At 46.5% G+C, this 24739-nt stretch overlaps 12 protein-coding genes across 12 annotated transcripts; 2 read left to right on the top strand and 10 right to left on the bottom strand.

Annotated features, from left to right (window-relative positions):
- Positions 1-497: 497 nt before the first annotated feature.
- Positions 498-1251, bottom strand: AGABI2DRAFT_194381 (hypothetical protein). Its single transcript, XM_006463537.1, has 4 exons — positions 1212-1251; positions 1002-1155; positions 815-941; positions 498-754 (listed from the first exon to the last, which is right to left on the bottom strand). The coding sequence occupies exons 2-4, from the start codon at positions 1149-1151 to the stop codon at positions 513-515; spliced, it is 519 nt and encodes a 172-aa protein (XP_006463600.1). The 5' UTR covers positions 1152-1155; positions 1212-1251; the 3' UTR covers positions 498-512.
- Positions 1252-1919: 668 nt separating this feature from the next.
- On the bottom strand, positions 1920-3339 carry AGABI2DRAFT_194378 (hypothetical protein). The gene is made up of 6 exons (XM_006463536.1): positions 3319-3339; positions 3167-3264; positions 2983-3119; positions 2848-2930; positions 2137-2792; positions 1920-2087 (listed from the first exon to the last, which is right to left on the bottom strand). Exons 1-6 carry the CDS (start codon positions 3323-3325, stop codon positions 2064-2066), a joined length of 1005 nt encoding a protein of 334 aa, XP_006463599.1. The 5' UTR covers positions 3326-3339; the 3' UTR covers positions 1920-2063.
- Positions 3340-3421: 82 nt separating this feature from the next.
- Positions 3422-6525, top strand: AGABI2DRAFT_120411 (hypothetical protein; the record flags this gene model as incomplete). Its single annotated transcript, XM_006463535.1, has 6 exons — positions 3422-4249; positions 4300-4671; positions 4731-5208; positions 5269-5288; positions 5346-5519; positions 5581-6525. 6 exons carry the CDS (start codon positions 3422-3424, stop codon positions 6523-6525), a joined length of 2817 nt encoding a protein of 938 aa, XP_006463598.1.
- A 1136-nt stretch (positions 6526-7661) lies between these two features.
- Positions 7662-8360, bottom strand: AGABI2DRAFT_120410 (hypothetical protein; the record flags this gene model as incomplete). The annotated part of the gene is made up of 4 exons (XM_006463534.1): positions 7662-7782; positions 7848-7983; positions 8044-8167; positions 8220-8360. 4 exons carry the CDS (start codon positions 8358-8360, stop codon positions 7662-7664), a joined length of 522 nt encoding a protein of 173 aa, XP_006463597.1.
- Positions 8361-9859: 1499 nt separating this feature from the next.
- AGABI2DRAFT_194376 (hypothetical protein) lies at positions 9860-10340 on the bottom strand (the record flags this gene model as incomplete). Its single annotated transcript, XM_006463533.1, has 3 exons — positions 10199-10340; positions 10022-10145; positions 9860-9958 (listed from the first exon to the last, which is right to left on the bottom strand). Coding segments are annotated over exons 1-3 (357 nt in total), but the record flags the coding sequence as incomplete, so codon positions are not given.
- Positions 10341-12743: 2403 nt separating this feature from the next.
- Positions 12744-14665, bottom strand: AGABI2DRAFT_194375 (hypothetical protein; the record flags this gene model as incomplete). The annotated part of the gene is made up of 3 exons (XM_006463532.1): positions 14650-14665; positions 13442-14567; positions 12744-13367 (listed from the first exon to the last, which is right to left on the bottom strand). Coding segments are annotated over exons 2-3 (1527 nt in total), but the record flags the coding sequence as incomplete, so codon positions are not given.
- A 197-nt stretch (positions 14666-14862) lies between these two features.
- AGABI2DRAFT_194373 (hypothetical protein) lies at positions 14863-15636 on the bottom strand. Its single transcript, XM_006463531.1, has 3 exons — positions 15499-15636; positions 15325-15445; positions 14863-15261 (listed from the first exon to the last, which is right to left on the bottom strand). Exons 1-3 carry the CDS (start codon positions 15628-15630, stop codon positions 15023-15025), a joined length of 492 nt encoding a protein of 163 aa, XP_006463594.1. The 5' UTR covers positions 15631-15636; the 3' UTR covers positions 14863-15022.
- Positions 15637-16414: 778 nt separating this feature from the next.
- AGABI2DRAFT_194372 (hypothetical protein) lies at positions 16415-17158 on the bottom strand (the record flags this gene model as incomplete). Its single annotated transcript, XM_006463530.1, is given in 4 exon segments — positions 16415-16776; positions 16793-16798; positions 16845-16965; positions 17018-17158. The coding sequence occupies 4 exon segments, from the start codon at positions 17156-17158 to the stop codon at positions 16550-16552; spliced, it is 495 nt and encodes a 164-aa protein (XP_006463593.1). The 3' UTR covers positions 16415-16549.
- Positions 17159-17328: 170 nt separating this feature from the next.
- Positions 17329-18646, bottom strand: AGABI2DRAFT_179897 (hypothetical protein; the record flags this gene model as incomplete). Its single annotated transcript, XM_006463529.1, has 5 exons — positions 17329-17550; positions 17618-17782; positions 18117-18224; positions 18384-18479; positions 18512-18646. The coding sequence occupies 5 exons, from the start codon at positions 18644-18646 to the stop codon at positions 17329-17331; spliced, it is 726 nt and encodes a 241-aa protein (XP_006463592.1).
- Positions 18647-18996: 350 nt separating this feature from the next.
- AGABI2DRAFT_120405 (hypothetical protein) lies at positions 18997-20818 on the top strand (the record flags this gene model as incomplete). The annotated part of the gene is made up of 11 exons (XM_006463528.1): positions 18997-19555; positions 19614-19702; positions 19757-19790; positions 19872-19937; positions 19993-20057; positions 20118-20159; positions 20238-20274; positions 20308-20480; positions 20537-20605; positions 20655-20676; positions 20736-20818. The coding sequence occupies 11 exons, from the start codon at positions 18997-18999 to the stop codon at positions 20816-20818; spliced, it is 1239 nt and encodes a 412-aa protein (XP_006463591.1).
- Positions 20819-22274: 1456 nt separating this feature from the next.
- Positions 22275-23522, bottom strand: AGABI2DRAFT_194371 (hypothetical protein). Its single transcript, XM_006463527.1, has 3 exons — positions 23130-23522; positions 22934-23069; positions 22275-22882 (listed from the first exon to the last, which is right to left on the bottom strand). The coding sequence occupies exons 1-3, from the start codon at positions 23420-23422 to the stop codon at positions 22397-22399; spliced, it is 915 nt and encodes a 304-aa protein (XP_006463590.1). The 5' UTR covers positions 23423-23522; the 3' UTR covers positions 22275-22396.
- Positions 23523-23989: 467 nt separating this feature from the next.
- Positions 23990-24540, bottom strand: AGABI2DRAFT_179894 (hypothetical protein; the record flags this gene model as incomplete). The annotated part of the gene is made up of 3 exons (XM_006463526.1): positions 23990-24054; positions 24135-24336; positions 24397-24540. 3 exons carry the CDS (start codon positions 24538-24540, stop codon positions 23990-23992), a joined length of 411 nt encoding a protein of 136 aa, XP_006463589.1.
- Between the last annotated feature and the right edge of the window lie 199 nt (positions 24541-24739).

Here is a 24739-nt window from a genome sequence, read left to right as displayed (position 1 = left end):
CGGGTTCTGGGAACGATTTGCGACTGAGAATTCCATTGATGCATCGATAGTGGTTTCTCAACTGGGGATTCGAGTCAACGACTTCTGTCATCCAGTTCAAGTACACTCGACGAGCAGAACTAGAACACTCGTCATGATCAAAAATTTCACAAGAAAAAAATAGCAATGTCAAACAACCTAACCTCCACCCATTCAACATTCGAAACCGCCATCTCGCCTTCCTTATCTCAAAGCCCAACAACCGACCAACCCTATTCACACTGAGCAGAAGAAGTATTCTTCCCAATATATGTAGCACCTCCTTTCCTAGCTGCAAGGCACCAAAAGTTGTTGTCACGAAGATCAGGACCTATCTCGAAATCAACAGTTTTCAGCGGTCCATCGGTAACTTACCGACTGACCACCCTCCCGAGACCTGACATTTCTCATCAAAAATTACGCTACAATTCGACAAGCAGAACACTGATCGCAAGAGAAAAACGTTTATCAATACTACGTCTTCTCCTACACCATCATGATGATGGAAGCCTAGTGACCGTCCAGCTCTGTTCAACACGACCAGCAACACATCTCTCTATAGTCGCGATACCTCCATTCAACTGTCTCCCCGCCGTAACACACAAATCACCAGCAAAAGAAGGATGAATCTGTCCCGACCCAGCAAAATAATTCCATTGTTGAACCATCGCTGTCGAGCTCGTATTAACTTGTTCTTGTACCACTTTAGTTCCAATAGAAACGCCACTAGTAGCGTCTTTTTTTCTCTCTCTTAATGACAAGGTTCGGAAAAGAATGAAAGGGAATGTGACTCAACTGAATTTATGGACGGACAGAGCGAGTCTGGACCGTCTATTGATCAACATGTTGTCAAATTCATAATGCCAAACAGAAGCTCCAGTCTGTGTCGAAAAAGGATCGGTGACGATGATATTTGCTCCCGGCTACAAAAAAAAAACAGTATCAGAAACCTCAAAAGAGAAATGATGTTTTTTTTTACGAACGGTGGTACTACCATCTCGAACGGCAAGGGCCTGATTTCCATTCGTCCTCGATACAATCAAAAAGTTCCCACTTTGGGGCCATAGAGATTGAGCCACAGCGGTGTGAGTCATGATCATGGTGAAGAGGGCGAAAAGAAGTTTGGAGAACATTGCACTGGTAGTCAATTTTAGCGACGAGTGGTGAATGATTTGAGCTGTAGCACCAAGGACCTTTATATATGCGTCAGTCATTCTCGACGTCTTTTACGATGTGATCCCACTTTGTGGATACGATAGGGTTATCAGACTACCCGAATGGCCGTAATAAGGATTTCACGATTATGAACTTGGGAAATTTTATCGAAGCACCTCGCTGCTCGGTGAATCTTGTACGCCGCAAGCTCAGCTTCCTAACCATCATAATCATCGGCTGTTATGCGGTTTTTAACTACCATGCTCACCTTCAATTTAAGTAAATTAGATTCCCAATGTCAACTTGATACCATCCTAGGTTAAACGCGGTCGGGGAACGAAGACTGTTAGATTTTCCGATATGGTCGTAGTCTTATGCAGAGGCCGGTGAAATTATTAATTCACGCTGCCATGAATCAGTTGAATGACGGCCTCAAGTTTGCTAACCCCCATTTAGTCAAGCAGCCTTGACCAAATTCACAAAATCATAACCCAACCAACCCACCCTCTCCGAGGCACTGGATGCGAGGAGCGTTAAAGCGAGTCCCAATCGCCATGTGAGGATGGGTGAGGACGCTGTAAACAAACAAAAAGTCATCTAAACCCTTTTTTGTAAGGCGGGATCTCACATCGAGGTCGGGAATGGCGTGTAATTCGAAGAGATGAGGAGTGTCGAAGAAGATATCAAGACAGAGAGGAGGTAAGAACAGGCTGAGGGATAAAGATGGCTCATGGAGGTGGTGGTCGATGAATCATGAAGTAATGAGATTAGTGAGAAATAGTTTATAAAAGACAAAAGGGCGACGCAACGATACAGCAGAGAATTCTTTGCAACTCATGTATTTTCAAATTCAGTGCATGCCCAATATAAGTGGTTCTATTACAGGTAAACTAATTCCCCGGCCAACCCTTGGGCTAAAAAAAGGACATAAGCAAAAGTTGAGAAAAAGCTGGTGCAACTCACCTTGACTTCATCGCCCAGTTTCCTAATGACAATCATCGGTTGTTGTGCCGTCTTGAGGCCCCTCTCTCCGTCATCCCACGTATAACTGACCCCCATCGCCAACTTTGTTCCCTCTTTATTAAACGCAATAGCCGAAAGGGGTGTATTCAATTTCGGATACTGACGTAACCTTTTCTTGACTTTATGATCCCAAATCGACACCGTCCCATCCGAACCCGCAGACGCAAATGTATTATACACCGGATGAAAAGCCAATGCATTCACCGGCCAAACCCGATCCACGTCATCCACCGTTTGTCTATGACATTTAAAAGCGTATTTCTTTTCTTGAGAAGCAGGTGAAGGATCGAAATATTCAACGGCGATACGACCTTCTGTAGAAGCTGTTGCGTAACCTTGACCGTCAGGCATACAGGCGAGAGAACGAGTCATGTATTTGAGTGAGGATTCGCGTTGTTGAGTTGGGGAAGACATGTTTCGGAGGTCGTAGATGTGAAAGAGACGAGAAGCCATGGCGATGACGAGGGTGGTGTCGATGAGGTCGAGATGGTAGATACGTTCTGGGGTGCTGTGAGATTGGGTTTGAGAGGACGTTTGGGCGAGACGTGGATCCCAGAAACGGAGGGTACGGTCCCATGATCCTGTTATTAAGCAGTCTAGAAGAATGAAATTGAGATGTGGGGAGGGTTAGGAAGGGAGAAGGAAGCGAACTTTGGGAGTTGGACCAGGACATGGACGAGATGGTATCCGCATGTTGGCCCAGGTTTGTGATTTTTTCGGTACTCAAGTCGAGTCTAGACCGCGGGTGAGTATCGCGTGTGTGTGTACAGAAAAACGCGAACATACTCGCGAACAGAGGTATCAAGTCCTCCACTGTAGCCATGCGCGTCATCCGAAAAGGCACACGCGAGAACAGCAGCGCGGTGATCAAATTTTGCTTTGAGTTCGGGAGCAGTGTCGGAGGTGTCGTAGTATCTGACTGTCTGCGCAAGTTGAGAAGACAAATCAGACGAGAAACGAAAAGAAATACCGTGTCCCAGGAGGAGACGAGAAGGCGGTCTGGGCTGGATGGCGCAAAATGGAGGGCAGATACGGAGTCAAAAGGCGGTGAGGGCAGCGTGGTCGAGTCTGGCAACACCGTCAGTTTAGCGCATACTACAGCCACAAAAAAAAACAACAAACCAGCCATCGCGAAGGGAGAACAAGAGCACTGTTTGTCGTTGTTTGTCTCCGCACTTGTTAGAAACCGCAAGCGTTCCTTGGATTCTTTCGAATTAGTCCCCCAATGCTCGATGGAGAAATCCTCGACCTTTTTCTCTCTTCCAGTCCTCTCCCCCAGCACAAGGGAAAACAAAAAGCGAAAGACGTCGAGGTCATCGAGCTCACCGACGACGACGACGACTCTCTCTCACACACCCTCGAGCTCTTCTCTTCTCCGCCACCCGCTTCCTCAAAGAAAATTACAGTCATCGACCTAGATGCGTCTTCTGATGATGCGGAACTCCCTGTCAAAACTCGGGATGCGGCCGCCACACTCACACAAAGTCATCCAGACCTCCAGCGCCATCAAGTCATTGATGCCGAACGTGAACTGACTCATTTCTTTGAGAAATATAATGGAAACAATGGTATCGCAGGAGGATCCAACATGGGCAATGCAGGCGGTGAACCCTCGAATTCTTCTCGAAACAACCCCGTTCCAGGTCCTTCGACGAGTGACTTGGACTGGCTTCTAGAAGATCCCCCTGCAAAGAAACCACAAGTTCCTCCACCGGCACCCCTCCCCCTCCTCGAGACTCCTGAAGAAACCATGTCTCGCTACGTCGCTCAGGTTCTCGAGATCATCCCCGACGTCGATCCAGACCATTGTGCCACCCTCGTCGCAAACCATTTTCCTACCCTCGAAGCCGCCACCGTCGAACACGTCCTACATCTTCTCTTCGAAGACGTCAATTACCCCAAAGTCAAAAAACTAGACAAGGGAAAACGCAAAGCGGACTCTCCCGCTACGAACGATAGGCCAAATAAAAAAGCCAGAAAAAGCGAGGACGCGATGTGGTTGAGCTTGGATCGAACTCACCTCGGTGGACCAGATTATCCTACCCTCGCCCTCGTACGTGTTCAGCTTTTGTAATTCTTCTCTTTTATCTGACTTGATTTCAGAATCAACTCCAGGCCGACTATCCATATATACCCAAAGCATATCTCCGCGAACAACTAGAACGTCACAACAGGTTCTATGCCCCTACCTATTTTTTTATACGTGACTTGAATCAACGACTTGAAGGGAATCAGTATCAAGGGCGTCCCTATGAACCTCTCCAACGACCACATAGGCCGGGAAAACAAAAACTGAAACAAGACCCAGAATTCGATAAAGAATTAAACTGGGTCGTGAGCACAGTAGGCGGAGTCGCTGACGGTGAGGATGCTGATCCCGGGGACGGTGACCAAGAAGACGGTAACGTCTCTTCGGATGGAGAAGACATGGATAACGGAATCGAATGTGGCTGTTGTTTCTCCAAATTTCGTTTCGTAAGTCATTTCTCCACCTACAAAACACTCTACGGAGGGGGTGATCAAAATTCCAACAGGATAAACTAGCTCAATGCCCCGACGCCCATCTCTTTTGTCATTCCTGTCTCCGCTCATACGCTTCTACCCTCCTCGGCTCTCATAATCCCAAAATAGCGTGCATGTCCCAATCTCAATGTTCCCACGTCTTCCCCGCAGCAGCCCTCAGCCGCGTCCTCCCACCTAAAACCTACCTCCTCTACGAGCGTCTCATCCAAGCCCAAGAAATCGCTTCCGCCAACCTCGAAGGTTTAGAAGAATGTCCGTTCTGTGAATGGAAATGCGTGTTTGATGTTGGATTTGAAGGCGAGAAGTTGTTTAGGTGTGGGAATCAGGAGGGCGGGTGTGGTGTGGTGAGTTGTAGGAAATGTAAAAAGTTGGATCATTTGCCGAAGAGTTGTGAGGAGGTGGAGAAGGATAAAAAGTTGGATGCGAGGCATGTGGTGGAGGAGGCTATGACGCAGGCCTTAGTTAGGGATTGCCCGAAATGTAAAAAAGGTACGGGGTTCTTTTGGCTTTCGTTAACTCGATGTTGACATTGTCTTTTTTTAAAAAAAGCTTTCATTAAAGAAGGTGGCGTACGTATAGGATTCTTTTGTTAACTCTAAAATCATCGTCTGACTCCCCTTTTGTAGTGCAATAAAATGGCGTGCCCGAATTGTAGGACCTTGTCGTGTTATTTGTGTCGCCAGATCATCACGGGATATGAACACTTTAATCAAAACCCTCATAATCCCGCTTCAAGTTCGAAATCATCATCAAAGTGCGTGCTTTGGGATAAAGATCTCGAAGCTATGCACGCAAATGAGGTACATTTCCCTTATTTCTTCGCACTTCGAGATAATATACTGACGATTCTATTTTTTTCAGGTGAAATATGCTGCGGAAAAGGCTATTGCGGAAACTCGTGCGCTACATCCGGATGTCTCGATATCCGATCTGAATGTCGAGTTACCGAAAGTGGCGGCGAAACGTCAGAACAATGCAGGTCCTGCTGTGCCTTTTGTTGGTGCTCCTGCGGCGGCTCCTCATTTTGTTCATGTTCCTGTTGCGATGCAATTGCAACCGGTATTCCAGCGTCCGAATCCGAATCCGAATCCGAATCCTCAGGTGATGGTTCCTAGAAGGAGACGACATCGAATGCCAGAGGTGGATGTTCAGAGACCGCATCCTTATCATCAACATCTTCATCCACAACATCATCATCACCAACATCTTCATCATGTACATCTTGCGGCTCTTCAACATGTTCGTCATCTTCTGCTTCCTCTTCCTCTTCCTTTTCATCGACTTTTTGCGCCACAGCAACAACAACAACAACAACGGCAACAGCAACAACGACAACGACAGGCGGTTCCGGATAGGGAAGCGTTTGCGCAGGCTATGATGGGACGATATCAACCTGCTGGTGGAGGTGTTGAAATTGCTGGTCGAGTGTTGAGGAATAGAGCTGGACGAGGAGGTCCTCTTGCTCAACCTCAACCACCTCAACAACAACAACAACAACAACAACCTCGTAATAATAATAATTTTAATATTCGGCGTAATCCTGCTCTTACCCCACCACCACGACCACCAGCACCAGGACCTCGACTAGGAATAGAAGATCGATTGGTATTACCAGCATTAGAAGGGAATCAGAGGAGGGGTGGGGGTGGTGGGTTGGATGAAGGTTTGAGAGCGTTGGGATTACCTGAATTGATTCCGTTGCGATATGATGTGAATCAGTTGCCTGTGCTTCGTCAGCAGTTGGTTGGGGAACCGATGGGTGAGGTTCGAGGTGGAAGAAGGAGGGCTTATCGTGGGAGACGGTAGTAGTAGTAGTAGTTTATAACTCGGTTTTTTTTTTTTGTCTTTTTGGGTGGTTTGGGTTTTGGGGTTTTTTTTCTTATCAATTTATTGTATATAATTTCTGGTCTTAATGTTTTTTGCTTAATCGATAACGCGGATATAATGCAATGGAAAGCATGAAATACCATGAAATACCATAGAATACCATAGAATACAGCATGATTTTTTTTTTTACATTTTAGTGCGGTCCTGAACGCAGCATACGGGTCATCTTCTTAATGAGGGCATCTCAAAGTTCGGCAGTACTACTACTAAGTCGATGATCCAACTAGCTCAAGTTCTGAACAAAAGAGCGTAATCCTACTAGGCTCGAGGTGGGATTCGAAGATGGTGAGAGAAAAGTGGGTGGTACAACGATAATATCGATGCTCATCATTCCCCCTTTGAATTCGGGGACAGGGGGAGAAGGTGGTTTCTGGAATCTCAAGAGGTAAAAACCTATAAGTATCCGGGTGAATTGGGGTTCTGAACGAAAAAACGGGTTGGTGCCAAAGGCCATTTTTAATGCAAAAGTTCCTGCCTTGGTAGGAGAATATGGGAACAAACGAGGCGGAAGGCCGGGATCGACAAGGAACGGTTTTCGTCACTCCCTCGTTCCCCGCTCGGTGGCAAGGGCAGGTGTCAAACATGTAGGCACTGAAAGGTACTAGAGCGAAAGGATGATGGTAAGAGTCAAAAAGTCGAAGCGCGCAGTAACGTTGCCTTTCACGAGTTTTTTCTTGGAATGCCCACAAACATGATACCCATCCCCTGCTGGTGGGTCACGGAACCTGCCAGATTAGTGAGTTCTGTGAAGAGGATTTCGGATGATATCGATGAAACTTTTGGAAGAGGTACACATTTATCTTGCTGTTCATTGTGGGGACTCTCGCGGTCGACATCAACATTTTATCAGTACTTGTGAAGATGAGGCATGGTGGAGGATGTAATAGCGTAAGTCCGTATGCGCTCATGATAGAAGGCAGTTCGATTCAAAAGATTCCGTATAGATATATACCGGGACGAGGATGTGGGGCGCACAATCGGTGGTTGCGTAATTATTCTATTGTAAGTAATAAATCCTAAATCCTATACGTTTTTCACTCTCGGTTTTACAAAGTCTAAATGGTCACCATAGGGCGAGGTGGAGAATCTACGAATGGTGATTCCGCTGCGGCAGTCATTGTGTCTACGCAGAAGAGAAGATCGGGTCTCAGACACTGATGAATCTCCACTGTGAACCTTGAGAGTCACAATAGCTAATTATAGCATACTGCGCTGAGCTATTCGCAACGACGCATGCATACTCATTGGCTATTGTGAACAAAACTTGTGGGCCTGCAACTTCATAGCCCCACATCTGAGTGAAATCGTTACTGAGGTGAGCCCTACGCTCCGCTACCTGCAACTCTGTTCCATATCTGACTTTACCATCATCCTGCGCTATGCGAAGAACATTGAATCCACCTAAACAGACGATTTGTTACACAACCTCAAACTCACTGGGTACTTCAAGAACAAGTTGGGAGGCTTCGTTTGTTAAGACTCCGGGGTCAGACTCAGTGGACGTCCAGATTTGGGCTTTGTCATCTGGGTCGCGTACTGCAAGGGCAATCAATGCATGAGGCTACATAATGGGTCAATGATCGAACAGGGGGTTGAACAGATTCGGCACCTACACTTGAGCCCCCAACTCCGCCTTCGGCGGCCAAGACCAGTCCAGACTGGACGTTAGCGATAAAGAACTGGCCCTTTGGGAGTTCCCTAGCAACGGCAGCTGCAGCGAAAGTAAGAAGGGAGAATAATTTGGAAGAGAGCATGTTCACAAGGAAATGATTCGTTGCGCCGTGTTCTTATATATGCTGAATCTCTCCGACAAAAACATACACAACATTCTAAATGCCAGCGGCCCTTCAGCTATGTGAGCTTCTAGTGCCATTTTGCGTGTATCATTACGTCCCATTCTGCCGATTAGCCCGAACCACTAAGCCCCATATAATGTCTAAGCCGCAAACGAAAGTTATTAAGGACATACTGCAGGATCATAATGCGGGACAAGTTCGGTTCAAGACAACAGCTAGGGAATCTCTCGTCCTAACAGCCGTATGGTTTAACAATTAAGAACCCCTCTTGATTTCTATCTGGGTTTTCCCCATTTAAACAAGTTGAACGGCCTCTGAGATTGTGAAAAAAGTTTGTGTGTTGTATGTAGCCTTGACCACGCTAGCTAAATGGGGTGATCTGAGCCGCTGACTGAGCACCATCAATGTAATTACCTGATGTCGTTTATATATGTCATACTAACCGGCGGCGTTTTGACTGCAGTGCAGCCGCAGTCATAAATAGTTGAGGTCGCCGAATTTGAATCCATATCTCAAATTATTCTATACGGTTGCTGATACGAGGGCCGGTGCCAGTGAAAGTCTGCTTTCGTGTTGATGGAACATCCACTCGTCATACTTGATGTGACCGGAAAGTGCAAAGTTCTTCTATGTGTAGTGCGGTAGAAGTCAGAGAACACAAAGAAACAGCGACTGACAACGATTCGATGTTTGCCAAACAGAATGAACGATGAAGGTTGTCCCCAGAGAGTCCTCACGACAATGCTAGAAGTATCCGGGTGAATTGGGTTCTGAACGAAAACGGATGGCGCCAAAGGCCATTTTAATGGAAATTTCCTGCCTTGGTAGGAGAATATGGGAACAAACGAGGCGGAAGGCCGGGATCGACAAGGAACGGTTTCGTCACTCCCTCGTTCCCCGCTCGGTGGCAAGGGCGGGGGTCAAACATGTAGGCACTGAAAGGTACTAGAGCGAAAGGATGATGGTAAGAGTCAAAAAGTCAAAGCGCGCAGTAACGTTGCCTTTCACGAATTTTTTCTTGGAATGCCCACAAACATGATACCCATCCCCTGCTGGTGGGTCACGGAACCTGCCAGATTAGTGAGTGCTGTGGAGAGGGTTTCGGATTATATCGATGAAACTTTTGGAAGAGGTACACATTTATCTTGCTGTTCATTGTGGGAACTCTCGTGGTCGACATCAACATTTTTATCAGTACTTGTGAAGATGAGGGATGGCGGAGGATGTAACAATGTAAGTCCGTATGCGCTCATGATTGAAGGCAGTTTGATTCAAAAGATTCCGTATAGATATATACCGGGACGAGGATGTGGGGCACACTAATGGTAGTTATTATATGAAATCCCACCGTTGATAATCGTAATCTGGAGAGTAACAATAGTCAACTACAGCATACTGCGCTGAGCTTTTCACGAGGATGCATGCACGTTCATCGACTTGTGAAAACAAAAATCGTGACACCGGATTATAGGCCCACGCCTGATTCCCGAGGTGACCAGTTTCATTCTTATATGCTAGCTGCAACTTCGTTCCATGAATGATTACGTCGTTCGTTGCTATGCGAAGAAGAAAATTCAATTCATCCAAACAGACGATTTATTGCGCAACCGCAAACTCACTGTGTACTTCAAGAACACGTTTGGAGGCTTCGTTTGTCAAGGTTCCATACCCATCGGTTGACCACATTTGGGCGTTATTGCTTTCGTTGCGTTCTGAAAGGAAAATGAATGATTCCAAGTTAGGCTAAACAATGGGTCAACGATCGAACAGGATGTCGAAACAGATTCGTCATTTACATCTGAGCCCATAAATCCGGCTTCCAAGACCAGTTTAGATTCGAAATCAGCGATAAAGAACGGGCCAACTGGGATTTCCTGGGCAACAGCAGCTGCAGCGAAAGTGAGAAGGGAGAAGAATTTGGAGGAGAACATGTTCACGAGGAAATGGTTCGTTCAACGTTGCGCCGTGTTCTTATATATGCTGAATCTCTCCGACAAAAACATACACAACATTCTAAATGCCAGCGGCCCTTCAGCTATGCGAGCTCCTGGTGCCATTTTGCGTGTACCGCATCATTACGTCCCATTCTGCCGATTAGCCTGAACTACTAAGTCTCATACAGTGTTGTGCAAAGCTGCCAGCTGCTGCGCTAGTCGGCAGCTATGACGCAAAGCTGCCACTCATCCGGATGGCAGCGGCATCTTTGATTGATCCCATCAAAAAGTCGCCCAATGAGTGTCAGCGGGAAGACAGGCAGGGTTTACTTGATGATAAGAATTACTGAAGAAAGATAATGTGATTTCCAGCTCAATTCTGAATGGATAAGAGATCGGACTATTGATTTGGTTATATGCATTGAATGAATTCGGCATTGCTGTCCCCGTGTGCATTCAACATACCCCGAGCTCCTCCTCAAACGACGCGACGGCAAACCGACCATAGATTGATTCTCAATACGTTGAGGTGTGATTAAAGGGCTCCTCTCTGTCCAAGGGCTACCAGGAGAGATATCAAATCCGTTTCTTCATCATCTTCAGCCTCTACGAAGTTCGAAGTGGCGCTCCATCGGTGATCACGTTACGTGTCAGGTGACTTAAGCTGCTGGCAGCTCGAGAGCGTCTGGGGCTGCGTGGGAACCATCAATCAATGATGTGCGGACGGCGTCACGGCAGCTTGACGGCAGCAGATGCCATCAGCAGCTCGGATGCCATCCGCATCAGCTGTCAAAGCTGCGCAGCTGCACAACACTGCCAGCTGTATGTATGTACTTGTCCCGTCTGGAAGTGATGTTAGGATGAGGTCGCCGAATTTGAATCCATCTCTCAAATTATTCTAGACGGTTGCTGATACGAGGGCCGGTGCCAGTGAATGTCTGCTTTCGTGTTGATGGAACATTCACTCATCGAACTTGATGTGACCGGAAAATGCAAAGTTCTTCTATGTGTAGTGCGGTAGAAGTCAGAGAACACAAAGAATCTATTGGATAGGCAAACTCGTGTTGAGTATAGGAGTGGCAGGAAGTATGAGAGGTATGACGAAAATTTCCTTTTATATTGGTTCCACTTGTAGTATACAAACGAAGCGCAAAACACATGTACACCTCAGTTCTCGTCCCCGAGACTGAGGTAGGCCCGATATTTCTTCTCCGTAGTTTTATCTAATTGTACTTGTATTAGTGTTATATTCTTTCAGAATCAGTGACTGACAACGACTCGATGTTTACCAAACAGACCGAGCGATGAAACGACGGTTGTCCCCAGAGAGTCCTCATGACAATGTTATAAAACAGTCTCTAGTGAACCCAAGTGCAATTCATGGATGTGCTGAGTGAGGAAAGGTTGAGATTGAAAAAGGACCGCCTATAAGGGGACTTACATCGTCGGCTTTCGGACCCATATTAAGCGGAAGACAGGGAAGCGGTGGAGACATGACGTGTAAGAGAGAAGAGGATGTGTTGAGGGAGAGAGAGCAAAAACAGCGAGAAAAGGGAATACGAAAGATTTAATGTGAAGGAGCGGGATCTTGGTGCAGGTAATGAAGGAGAAGACCAGAGAGTCAGAATGATACTTAGACTGTAGGGCAACGTAGAATAGGGACAGTCTCTTTTTGTAACAACTCGTTTTTCCTCCCTTTCAAATACACTAGTTCAACGTGTCGCGACTTCCGTGTGGTCATCCGTGTTGGTGACTTTCACCTCCTAGTACTTGTGGTGGAAATGTTCATTACAGTCATGTTTTTTTTTCTTTTGGGTGGTTTACTTGGTCTGACTAGTATTATGGTCGTTGAAGTCGTGATTTGAATAATGATAAAATCGATTTTACCTGTATATAACTTCCGTTCTTTATTTTTTTGTTTGCTAAATCGATAACGCAGATATAATGCAACGGAGAGAGAAAGTGGGAAAGCATAAAATCCCATGAAGTACCATAGAATACAACAGGGTTTTTTACATTCAGTGCGGTCCTAAAAACAGTGTATATCCAACGCCATCCGGATTAGCCTCTAATCCTCTAAATATGAGCGATGATCCCAAATAATCGCACCTCATATACCCATCCTCAATATAATTCTCCATAATCTCCGTCTCAGGAATCTGTCCAAACATCGGACGATAATTGCGTTTCCCATCTAAAACTCGTTTTCGTTGATGATAAGCTGAAGCGATCAACCGTTTTCGTTCGATGATGTAGAGGTCGTATTCTTCTTTTTGCATGTATTGTTGGAAATTGAGGTGGATGGTACGGAAGATGTCCCATAATGTGATGTAACCGTGAGGTGTTGAGGTTCCTGTGATACGAATTGGCCAAGGGAGGGTACGTAATTCGATTTTCTCTTCGTTGCTGGTGCCGTTGAAGATACCCGGGGAAGCGTACATGTGACGTTCTTTATCTTTACTTCTTGAAGGATCTGGATCACCTTGACATCTTTCTAAAGGAAAATCACCCAGAGCGTTGATGAACATATGACGCATAGGTGGTGTTGTAGCGAATTCGGAAAAGAGGGCGTCATCGGGAAAAGAGACGGGTCGACCAGAGAGGATTTCTTCGGGGGTGGAGGCCCAGAAGACGAAACCTTTGGGAGGTAAGGTGATATTCCATTGTAATTCAAATGTGTCAAAGGGTTTGTGTTGGAGCATGCGGTGCAGGGTGACGGTAGAAGGGTTACATTGACACGTGGATGCTGAAGAAATGGGACGTGGGATTGATTCATCATGTATAGCGGTAGTATCATCGCCGCTCGATGAAGGATTAAGTCCAGTCGTGGTTTCAGAAGAAATATTCGAGTTTTCTCCGATTTGAGATGAGGTGGTTGCGACTGTAGGGACGGCTTCGCTGGGGGATGAAGAAGGATTGAGGGTTGCGGTTGCATGCGAGTCGGGTTCTTGTGGGCGCTCAAAGTCGTCTTCTGTTTGTCGTCGCGTGTTTGATGGCTTGAATGTCTTTGGAATTACCCGTTTGGCGGCGGCTGTTTGTTTGGAACAATGTTCGTAATTGTGACTCGTGCTCTTTTCTTGTGATATATAAATTCAATTGACTTACAGAGTCGTTTTCCTAACCACCTTCCCACATCACCCCAACCGTTCCTCGTATCACCCGAGGGTTGCTCCCTCGAAATTCGTCCGGCGGGAAGAATAGTATCTTCCGTGTTAAGCTGTGTTTGTGGCTGAGAGGAAGGAACAACAGGCGTAACATGCCCGCAAGATGGAAGACAATGACCGCAATGACCATTTCCGCCACAAGTAGGAGGTCCAATATAAGTAAGTGTACTATTTCGTCGGTTGTCCGAGTTCGCACAAGGAGAACCACAGCTATTTCCGTAAGTGCAATGATGAGGATAGCCATTGCAAGTCCAGAAGCCAGGATGATGAGGTGAGCGGTGTCCGTCGCCACAAAATGAAGAAGGCGCCCCCGCGTATACCGGATGGCGATGATAATGATGGAGTTCTGACTGACAACAATGCCCATGAGGTCCCGGGAAAACGCCCCGATCTCCCGCGGCATCCGATTCTCGGAAAGAGCTCGCAGCATATGGGTCGTCTTCCCAATGAGGAGGACGTCTCAAAGGCGGCATACTACTAGCTCGATGATGATGTCCATCATCATTCAAATGGCTCATGTTCTGAACAAAAGAGCGTAATCCCTCGGTGGAATTCGAAGATGGGGGAAAAACGGGTGGCACACGATATCGATGCTCATTCGCTCGGAATCGGAGACCGGGGAAGTGGTTCTGAGGCAACCCATAAGTATCGGTGAATTGGTTCTGAACGAAAACGGGTGGCGCCAAAGGCCGTTGGAAGTTTCCTGCCTGGGCTGGTCCGTAGCCCACTATAGGAGGGTGTGGGAACAAACGAGGCGGGTGAGACCCGGAAGCATCGACAGGCACAGTCCTTTGACCATTCCATCGCTCCTCATTCCCGCTTGGTGGCAAGGGCGGGTTGGTCATGTAGGCAAAAGGTAGAGCGAAAGGATGATGGTAAGAGTCAAAAGTCAAGGCGCGCAGTAACGTTGCTTCCACGAGTTTCTTGGGTTGCCCACAAACATGACACCCATCCCTGCTGGTGGTCACGGAATCTGCCCGGTTAGTGAATGCTGTGAAGAGTTTATACCCAAATAAAGCTTGCGGAGATTTCGACGGTCACAGCCCCAGGGACTGCTTGATAAGAGACTGTAAATCAGGTGAGCATGCGAGTATCTCAATTGATTGGAGAAGAGTAATCGATGGTATCGATGAAAATCGGAAGACGCACACGTTCTCAATGCTGTTAAGCGTAATACGTTGGAAGGAACGAGGCCGCTGTTATATTTAGAATCATTCACCGTGCGAACTCTCACGGTCGGCATCAACCCTCCTTGTCAGTACTTGCGAAGATGAGGCGTGGCAGAGGATGTAACAGCGTAAGTCCGTATGCGCTCATGACCGAAGGTAGCTTGATTCGTATATACACCGGCGAGAGGATGTGGGACGCACGAATAATTGCGTGATCATTTTGTAGCCTGCTTCACAGATAATTAATTCTAAATGCTATACATTTTTTGCTTTCAGTTTTACAAGTCTAAGTGGTCACCATAAGGCGAGGTGGAGAACCTCCTACTGGTGATCCGCCGTGGCGGTCATTCTGTCTAATCTCTGACACTGACTAATTCCCACCGTTGAGAATCGTTATCTTGAGTGTCACAAAAGTCAACTATAGCATACTGCGCTGAGCCCTCCGCAGTAAGGCATGCATTAGTATCGGCCAGTGTGAACAAATGTTGTGCGTCTTCATCATAGTCCCACAACTGAGTCGAATCGACATTAGCTTCATCCCTAAGCTCCCCTTCCTGTAACTTCGTTCCATATTCGACAGCACCATTCGTCCCTATGCATAGAAAAACATTAAATTCACCTACACAGACGATTTGTTACACAACCTCAAACTCACTGGGTACTTCAAGAACAAGTTGGGAGGCTTCGTTTCTTAAGAATCCACTGCCCTTGGTGTGTGACCAGATTTGGGCGTTGTTGCGTCTGTTGCGTTTCGCAACGACAATGAATGCATCAGGCTAAATAGAAGGTCAATGATCAAACAGGAAGTTGAAACAGATTCGGCATTTACACCTGAGCTCCCATTTCCGGCTTCCAAGACCTTTTCAGTCTCGATGTTAGTGATAAAGAACTGGCCAGTTGGGATTCGAGCAACAGCAGCGGCAGCGAAAGTAAGAAGGGAGAAGAATTTGGAGGAGAGCATGATGTTCAATAGGAAATGATTCGTTTAACGCCACCGCCGGATCCTTATATATGCTGGCTTTCTCCACCAAAAAAATACGCAACACTGTGGATACCAGCGGCCCTCCGGCTATGTGAGCTTCTGGAGCCATTTGGCATGAATTATTACGACCCCTTCTGCCGATTAGCCTGAAGTTTGAACTATTAAGTCTCATGTAGTGTTGGTTGTTGGAGCCACGAATGTATGTTATTACATACTGCAGGGCCATAATGCGGGACAAGTTGAGTCGGTTCAAGACAACAGTTGGGCAGCGGGGAATCTCTCGACCTGAGACAGTCGTAAGATTAGACAGTCAAGAGCCCCTCTTAATTTCGATTTGGACATTCGCCATTTAAACAAGAACGGTCCCTGCTTGATAAGAGACTGTAAATCAGGTGAAGCATCCGAGTATCTCAATGGATTGGAGAATAGTAATCGACGATATCGAAGAAGATTGGAAGACGTACACATTTATCAATGCTGTTAAGCGTATATACGCTGGAAGGAACGAGGCCACTGTACTATGTATAGAACTGTTCATCGTGAGAACTCTCGCGGTCGGCATCAACATTTGTCATTTTGTCAGCATGTATTTGCGAAGATGCCAAGAAGATGTACTATGGCAGCGTAATCCATACACGCTTACAGCTGAAGCCTTAAGTTGGTAGAGTCTAATTCCCGGAAATTCGTATAGACACCGGCACGAGTTGGGCACGAGGATGTAGGACGCACGAATAATTGTGTAATCATTTTATGGCATACTTTGTAAAACCAAAAGCAAAAAACCAGGGTTTATTAGTTACGAAGTCTAAAATGGTCACCATAAGGCGAGGTAGAAAATCTATGAATGGTGATTCCGCCGCTGCAGTCATTGTGTCTACGCAGAAGAGAAGATCGGGTCTCAGACACTGACGAATCTCCACTGTTGAGAATCGTTATCTTGAGAGTCACAAACGTCAACTATGGCATACTGCACTGAGCTATTCGCAGCAAGGCATGCATTAGTATCGGCTAGTGTGAACAAATGTTGTGCGTCTCCATCATAGTCCCACAACTGAGTCAAATCGTCATTGGCTTCATTCCTGGGCTCTGCTAACTCCAGCCTGGTTCCATAATTGACCTGGCCATCTGTTCCTATTAAAAGAAGAAAGTTCACGCCACCCAAACGGACAAATAAGTACGCAGCTGCAACTCACTGGGCACTTCAAGAACAAGGTGAGAGGCATTGTTCGTCAAGAATCCACGGCCCTCAGCGTATGACCAGATCTGTGCATCATCGCTTGCGTTTTGTTCTGCGAGGACAACGAATGCACCAGGCTAAACAATAAGTCAATGATCGAACAAGAGGTTGAACAGATTCGGCACCTACACTTGAACCCCCAACTCCGCCTTCGACGGCCAAGACCAGTTCAGACTCGACGTTAGCGATAAAGAACTGCCCACTAGGGAATCCTTGAGCAACAGCAGCTGCAGCGAAACTCAGAAGGGAGAATAATTTGGAGGAGAGCATGTTCACAAGGAAATGGTTCGTTGCGCCGTGTTCTTATATATGCTGAATCTCTCCGACCAAAACATACACAACATTCTAAATGCCAGCGGCCCTTCACCTATGCGAGCTTCTAGTACCATTTACGTGAATTATTACGTCTCCTTCTGCCGATTAGCCTAAATTACTAAGTCTCATATAATGTTGAAAGTTATTACGTCATACTGCGGGACAAGTTCGGTTGGACAACAGCTGGGCAGTCCAGGGGCGGTCGCTCGTCCTGAGACAGCCGTATGATTTGGCGGCCAAGGATCCCTCTTAATTTCGATCTGGGCTTTCGCCGTTTGAACAAGAACGACCTCTGAGATCGTGAAAAAAGTTGTGTCGCCGCCCATCAATTGACCAAGGCCAAAACGCTACTAAATGGGGTGATCCGTGAGCGCCATTAATATACATACCAGATGTCAATTATGTCATACTTACCGGCGGCGTTTTGACTACGGTCATATAAAACTGAGGACGTGTCCCCTGCGTGTCCCTAAGGCTACGATTACGGAATTTCAGTGGAATTTCATGACGCGATGTCAACTTTTTGTACGTCCCTGGGATTGTCGCGATATATGCTGGATGTAGGTACTCGTGTCCAGCCTGGAAATATCCTGTTTATGTTGAGATGAGGCCGCCGAATTTGAATCCATATCTCAAATTATTCTAGACGGTCGCTGATACGAGGGCCGGTGAACATACAGTCATCGAAGATGTGACCGGAATTCTTCTATGCCTCTCACTCTCCTGTTCTCCGAGTATGGCGGAAGACAAGGAGGCGTGAGCCTGGTGAGCGCTGACCGCTGGCGAGTGATGTCATTAGCTCGACGGGACACCTACCGCTTCCTATGCTTCATCATTAATCCATTCAATCATCCGACACCCTAACATACCATGGAATCAGTATTTCAGAAAGACCCTCTGGTTATTGACATACGTCCATGCCGAGTGAAAAGTCTCTCATTGTAAGGAGCCTAGGCAGCCAAGCACTCCACTTCTGTCGCTCTTGAGTGTTGAGCTCGCTGGTATCAATGAAATGGTAGCACTATAGCACAATAAACTTCGACGTGGGTGCGACAATGATTTGTGTTACACACCGGCAGATTCCGTGTTCCCAGCAATAACCAGGTTGTTTATTCCTGTTTACTCTCCTCCCCAAACGATAACGGCCATTGTATGTACCACTTCTGGGCGGACGACAAACCTGGTACATAGTGGGAGAAGCTGGCTCTCTATTCTGAATCGTCAAGTCGATGTTGGCATTGGTTGGCACATAGTCCTCGGAATTAGTCGATTTGCACTGGCCAGGTTGTCAGGGACCTAGTTCCATACTTTCGCTATTGTTGCGGAACGTCGAACATGTTTCGCCGCAAGGGATGGATACCACTGCTCGGCTCTCCCAATACCATGTTCGCAACCGAGAAGGGTCACAATAAGGTCGCCAACGACATTCAGTTCTGGTTTCATGATTAGGGCCCTCTATGACAACGCGGACATCGAAACGCTGAGTATCTCGCGATCAGTTACCAACTTCTTATACTTTCAACATCCCTCTCGTGGTTATTGTATCTGCATACGCATTATCGCGTTTTTCTCAAAGTGGGGAACGAGATGTCTTGACTACGCATCAGTGCGTTACTATGTATACCATTGTGCCGATTCAAGACAAAGTTGCAAAGCGTTGCTGATTTTGTTTTTCCGATAATTTCTATGTACGTCTTTGCAAGACATTCTATATAATCTCCGTTTTTTGGACCTACTCAGTTGTTGGCTCATTTTCGTGTTCAACCTTTCTGCACTCGCAACATAACACTGCTATGCCACCAAACGTCGAACACCACGCTACTTCACTGCCTCGTCCCGATGCTCGCTCTGTGGACGATCAAAATAAGATTGCTCTGCTCCTCAGTATTCTTCTTCGCGGAGTGGGCACAGAAGTCATTCGCATACCCCAACCCCATCTCTCTCTCCGCACGCCGGACAACCAAAGCATTGCTCATCTGCCAAATCCTGCTCCTGAACTAGGGTCATCTACCTCGTCGCATTGCCATAATCAACACATTGGTGACGAAGATGTTCCTCTCCTGCTGGATCCCTCCAGTTCTTCACCGCGCCTTCGGGGTTCACCTCAGCCAATGTCGGCGCAGCCTTTGCCGGAGGAAGGTAATGGGACCGATGCTTTCCAGGCGACGAGTTATCTAGTGGGCAATAGGCTAGGACGGAGAAGAGAATCTAGTAACTCGAACGGCGGGAAACCAAGCAAGGGTAATCGGAAGGCTTTGTTGATAGGGATTACATATAGGCAGACAAAATTGCGAGAGAGGACTTTACTAATGCCATGGAAAGATGTGGAACGGATGAAACAAGTGTTGATCGGTGAGTTTTCTGACTGGATTCTCTATAGCTACAGATAATTCATCTCACTCCGGGACAGAGCTTTACCATTACGAAGAAAAGGATATTGTTATCATGACAGACGAACCAGCCACTCCTTCACACCTTCAGCCAGAACAAGCTAATATCGTCCGTGAATTTCAAATAATCTTCCAATTTGTAGCTGACATACGGACATCGTAGTTACGGGAAATAAGCAGATTGGTGCAGAATCCGGGTGACGGGGATGACTTCTTTTTCTATTGCAAGTCATGAAAATCATGATTTCAAGATTGAAACTGACGAGTACCTGCCTTAGATGCGGGTCATGCTACCCAACGGAAGGAAAGAATCCAGGGCAACGAACGTGATCACATGGATGAATGTACGTTCTCAGAATTCCTCTGCATCTTTCTAAACTTATTTTTCCTTTTGACCAGGTCTAATTCCTGTCGATGCTGTGACCAATGAAGGTGAAATAAACACTCTTTTAATCGTGGATGACGTAGGTTTAGCCGGGTTCAATCAGGAAGATATCAATATCTCACCACTCTTTCGAATACAGGACCTCCACTCGACTTTAATACAACCGTTGACACAGGCTCAAGTGGACTGCCAATTGATTGTCATTCAATTTATCTATGTATCACTCATCTGCATTTACCTGATCAAGGTGACTTTCTAGGCCGTGATGGACACTTGTACATCAGGGACACTGTTAGGTATGCCACAAATTGTATACTGAACTGTCGCAGTCCACATTACTTATTCTGTCACTTCCGAAGACTTGAGACACGACCTTTGTAATGAGCGCCGCCTCAGAAAGGTTTCCATCAAACATCTCGATGCGGTTGCAAGTTTGAACCCGAAGGGTGACTTTTGCAATGGAAACTGCAGAATCACAGAAGAAGACATCAAACCTAACATCGTAAGTTGTGGAATGCAGTTTCTCTCAGCCCTTCGCAGAGTCTCATGTGTTCCTAGATATGCCTTTCTGCCTGTAGAGATTCTCAGTCGATCGTGGAGTCTCGAGGCGGTGACACATTGGCTGGGGTAAGTCGTTTTATATATAAGTTCCTTTGGTTTCTAACTGCCGAGTCAGGCGTTGGATAATTACCTTCGGGGTAAGTATATATCGAGTGCTAGCACAAGGAGGAGACTGGTTATTACTGACGAACGCTAGGCAAAAAGTGTCCCCCACTCGGAGAACTCTTCCCTGATCTGCGGCAAGCTCTTTCACTAACCCGGACAGCCTTTACAAGCTGACTCTACTTAAATCAATTGATAGCGCTACGATAAAGACAAGTCATGAAACGTTGCGGGAAGCCGAGAAACTTAGGTTGAAAAATGAACGGGCGAGGCGTATCCCGACTAGATCCCCGAGTCTACAAGTATGTTCTACCATGCAGCTTGACCGTAATATTCTGACAAAGCTTTGCAAAGATTTCAAGTAATATACCCCTGGCAAGTACCATATGATCCTACGTGGATCCTCGTAGCTGATAGCTCCATCGCCACTTTATAGAAGCCGGAAATGCGCTTTAAGCCAACAAGAGCCAATTCCGGTCATTGCGCACCTCTTGCCGCAACTCCTCAGCAACCCTGGCTTGTTACTGCAATTTCAGCATAAACCGACCTTTTTAACCTGTCTTTCATTATTTGCTACCGAGATATCCCACTTTCATTCATGCATTATTTATCCACCCATCCACTCATTCACACACACACTCACACACTCCTTCACGAAATCATCCACACACTCATTTACACGCCCATGCATATTCTTATTCATTTATTCGCTCATTTATTTAATGATCCACACGCTCGTTCACGCCCATGCATATGCTTATTCATCATTATTCACTCATTTATTCACTCATTTATTCAATGATCTACACACTCGTTCATTTATTCACCCATTATTACATCGGACCCTTATCGAATTATATGTTGCATTATCATTTACATTTGTAAAATCAAATAATTGTTAAATTCCATGCTTATAAGAATGCTGTCTCGAAAACAGATAGGATAACGAAAGCATTAAAGCAAGCCCACGAGTGGGGATGCGATCCAAACCCGAACGAAGAGGAATAAAAATGGGTCGAAGCAATCAGTGGGAAAGCAAAATTAAGACCTCATCGACCGAAACCGGATCAGTAGCAATGCGTCATAGCAATTTTACCTTTTTACTTTTCCTGATGCACCATCAATCAGCTGTGATAGAACTTGTTGCCAAGCCAAATGGTGGATTATCTCAAAAAGAAATAAGATTGAGGGAAAATTTATTTTTCTGACACCATCATGCCCTGTACGAATTCTAGTCGACTTCACATTGATAGCTTACAGCCAATCGTGGGAACTATGTTTTAACAGTGGTTGAGATCTTCATTGTCGCATTTCTGACATGATGGCATCTGCGGTCAGGATTAGATATGACATCATGATCAGTTACATCACTAGTTGCAAAGGCCGGTATGTAAAAGAGCAGCACGGGTTGGCGGATACGAATTTTGGGTTAGGAAATTGGACCTGGTCGACCATGAGAGCCCAATGGCTGATTTGGGCGTCGGATCCATTACCAGATCCCTAGAGTAAGGGAAAAGATCGGACAGACGGTCAAAGCGTGGACAGAAAACAATAAGGTGGGACATCTCAAAATCGTCCAAGTCTCAGCGCCTCTGATCAGCAATCTCAATTTAACAAACATCTCAACTCCAACATTCGTCGTTCACATAAAAATCCATCCATTATCATGGTATTCGTAGAATTTGTAATACAAAAAAAGTTCATAAATACTCATCTAGAGTTTCGTCTCATAAAAGCAAGCAATTAACAAAAGCATTAAACATGAGACACGAGCCGGGATACGACCCACACCAGCACGACGAGGAGTAAATTGGACGGAGAGGAGAATTTGAGACCAAAAGCACCATCAACAAGAGGTGCATTTTGGCCGATGGTATCGTTCAAGCAACCCAATAAAGTGCTGTCAATATTGCTGGGAAGGGGGGAATTCTGGGCATTTGTGTCGTTCGAAAACGCAGCAGTATTGTTATACGAGTCTAGCGACAAGGCAATACTGCTCGCTCGATAATACTGGACTGTTTGTCCTGGACCTGGTGGGCCAGCATCATTGTAGGTCGAGGGTGCTATGGATGAGGCATTGGTGATTTGAGAGCCACAAGCGCCAACAACGTCAGATATCAAAGAGCTGACAGTCGAGCTGTCAGCTAGCAAACGGAAAGTAGAGTTGGAGTTGGAGTTGGACGGAAATGTGGCAATCATAAGAGGACCTCCAGGACGCGAAGTGTTATGGATATCGCCATACTGCATGTGGCGTCAATAATGATGAAGATGAAAGTCCTTTGATATTCGTACCTCGTTTGCTTCATGGTATATTAGGGCTCCCCCTCCGATGGCCCCGGCGCCAAATACGACGGGATAAAAGAAAAAAGGAAATCCAAGACCAGCAACACCGCGACTCGATCCACCAGGATAACCACTTCCATAAGTTCTAAGGTAAATTAATCCACGTTAGTGACAAACTAGCTAAAGACGATGCTGAGATGCATACCTTGAGCCATAGATCTGGTTTCTGTTGCCTCCGCCTTGTTGTCGACCGGCGAAGGGTTGTCCTCGCGGGATTGCCGAAGGGGAGCCACCACCAAAGGATCGGCTTGAGGTAGACCTTCCGGCCCCGCCACTAGAGATAGATCCTGGACGCCCTCCTCCACTCCCACCGCTTCCTCCACCTCCGCCACCGCGGCCGCCACTGCTACCACCACCACCACCTCTACCACCACCTCCTCCGCCTTTGCGTCTCTCGAGTTTGCGATTTCGCTTTGAGATACCAGGGATGAACACCATAATGTGGGAGAGTACCTGTGCGCTAGACTTTAGATTGGCTTTTATAAGCAACTGAAAGCCGAAAGTAAGCCTGGGAGGAGTAAAATGTGGGGACAATGGGTCAACCGATTAAGTATCTTAGTGGCACAGCCCCGTTACCTGATTGGCTCCGTGGGACCGCCGCGCGCAAGCCGTGCTGATATTGACCAAAAAAATCACACGGGAAGCTCGTAGCGTCTTTCTAGAAACCTACGCGCTCCTACGGGCTATGCTTTAATGCTTTAGCTTCAGCACCTACGACCGCCGCCTAAGAGCTCTTGAGAGGCAGTGAACTGAGCGCGTGGATGGGTCCGCATAGTTCGGCACTGGGCAACAGGCTACAGTATGACATCTTCGGGGAGAAAAGCACCAAATTCATGGCCTTGAAATAGATCTCAAATCGGTGCCTTGCCAAGAAGTCCGGTGTAAGATGGCATTTGGCCCCAATGATGTCAAGTAACAGTCAAAATTTCCAAGAGCGCTCCATACCTGGGCGATTTTCGGACCCAATAGACCAAAAACGACATAGGCTATGCAATCATACTGCAATCATACTCTCTCCCAGTACCTTTCCATCGCCTCTGCACCGTTCACGAGGGTTCCTTCAGGGTGACCTGCCGAGCATTGTAGCGCTGAATGCGGACTAAGAAAACACTGGTTTCTTTGATAAAGATCTAAATGAATTAGAGCTTACCTTGGGCCGTAGCCGAGCATATAAAGATGCCATTGTCGTTGAAATCCGGAAACTTATCGTGGTGGTCACTATGAACTCGTAGAAACGGTTGAGCTTTCGTTGCGGAGCGGAGCGGAAGCAAAGATCTGGCTATCCACTGAACGCCACAAGGGCGCGCGGAGGTGGAACCACAGGCTCCAGCTAGCATGAACAACGACTCAGGCTGAGGGTTTATAATGGGTGAGTTGTATAAAATTATGACTGGTTACACCGAAAGACGTACCCCATTTTCCCCGAACACACCCACCTTCACGAGTGTGCGGTCGAACTCCGCCACTATGACTTTTGAAATCCGAGCTTTGGGGTTGCTGAACACGGTGATACCCTCGCTCCCGATTTTATCCTCCTCGTTACGAGCATGTACCATTCATTAAGAAGTCTAAAGATAACTCCGTAAATTTTCATTGATAAGTATTAGAAGCCAGTTCATGCTTGTTGAGTTGTCACAACCTGGTCATAAAGCTCCATACACTTTTTATGGAAGGGATCTTCGCGCGAACAGTGGTAATACCCTTTGGTGGGATCGGTCAATAATCTGGTTATTTATGCGCTCGGCCACGTACCCA

Source organism: Agaricus bisporus, assembly GCF_000300575.1.
Source record: "Agaricus bisporus var. bisporus H97 unplaced genomic scaffold AGABI2scaffold_8, whole genome shotgun sequence".
Lineage (NCBI taxonomy): Eukaryota > Fungi > Basidiomycota > Agaricomycetes > Agaricales > Agaricaceae > Agaricus > Agaricus bisporus.
The sequence above is the reverse complement of the archived record's forward strand: the minus strand, read 5'-3'. Positions and strand labels throughout refer to the sequence as shown.

Coding starts and splice junctions, on each gene's coding strand:
- AGABI2DRAFT_194373 (XM_006463531.1), bottom strand. CDS start 15,630: ATGCTCTCCTCCAAATTCTTCTCCCTTCTTACTTTCGCTGCCGCTGCT. Junction 15,446..15,498: donor CCGGAAATGGGAGCTCAGGT/GTAAATGCCGAA, acceptor CCTTCTATTTAG/CCTGATGCATTCATTGTCGT. Junction 15,262..15,324: donor ACTTGTTCTTGAAGTACCCA/GTGAGTTTGAGG, acceptor TTCTATGCATAG/GGACGAATGGTGCTGTCGAA.
- AGABI2DRAFT_194381 (XM_006463537.1), bottom strand. CDS start 1,151: ATGTTCTCCAAACTTCTTTTCGCCCTCTTCACCATGATCATGACTCAC. Junction 942..1,001: donor TTCGAGATGGTAGTACCACC/GTTCGTAAAAAA, acceptor TTTTTTTTGTAG/CCGGGAGCAAATATCATCGT. Junction 755..814: donor TCTGTCCGTCCATAAATTCA/GTTGAGTCACAT, acceptor AGAGAAAAAAAG/ACGCTACTAGTGGCGTTTCT.
- AGABI2DRAFT_194371 (XM_006463527.1), bottom strand. CDS start 23,422: ATGGTGTTCATCCCTGGTATCTCAAAGCGAAATCGCAAACTCGAGAGA. Junction 23,070..23,129: donor AACCAGATCTATGGCTCAAG/GTATGCATCTCA, acceptor AATTTACCTTAG/AACTTATGGAAGTGGTTATC. Junction 22,883..22,933: donor TATACCATGAAGCAAACGAG/GTACGAATATCA, acceptor CGCCACATGCAG/TATGGCGATATCCATAACAC.
- AGABI2DRAFT_194378 (XM_006463536.1), bottom strand. Junction 2,793..2,847: donor GTCCTGGTCCAACTCCCAAA/GTTCGCTTCCTT, acceptor TCATTCTTCTAG/ACTGCTTAATAACAGGATCA. Junction 2,088..2,136: donor AACTGGGCGATGAAGTCAAG/GTGAGTTGCACC, acceptor TCCTTTTTTTAG/CCCAAGGGTTGGCCGGGGAA.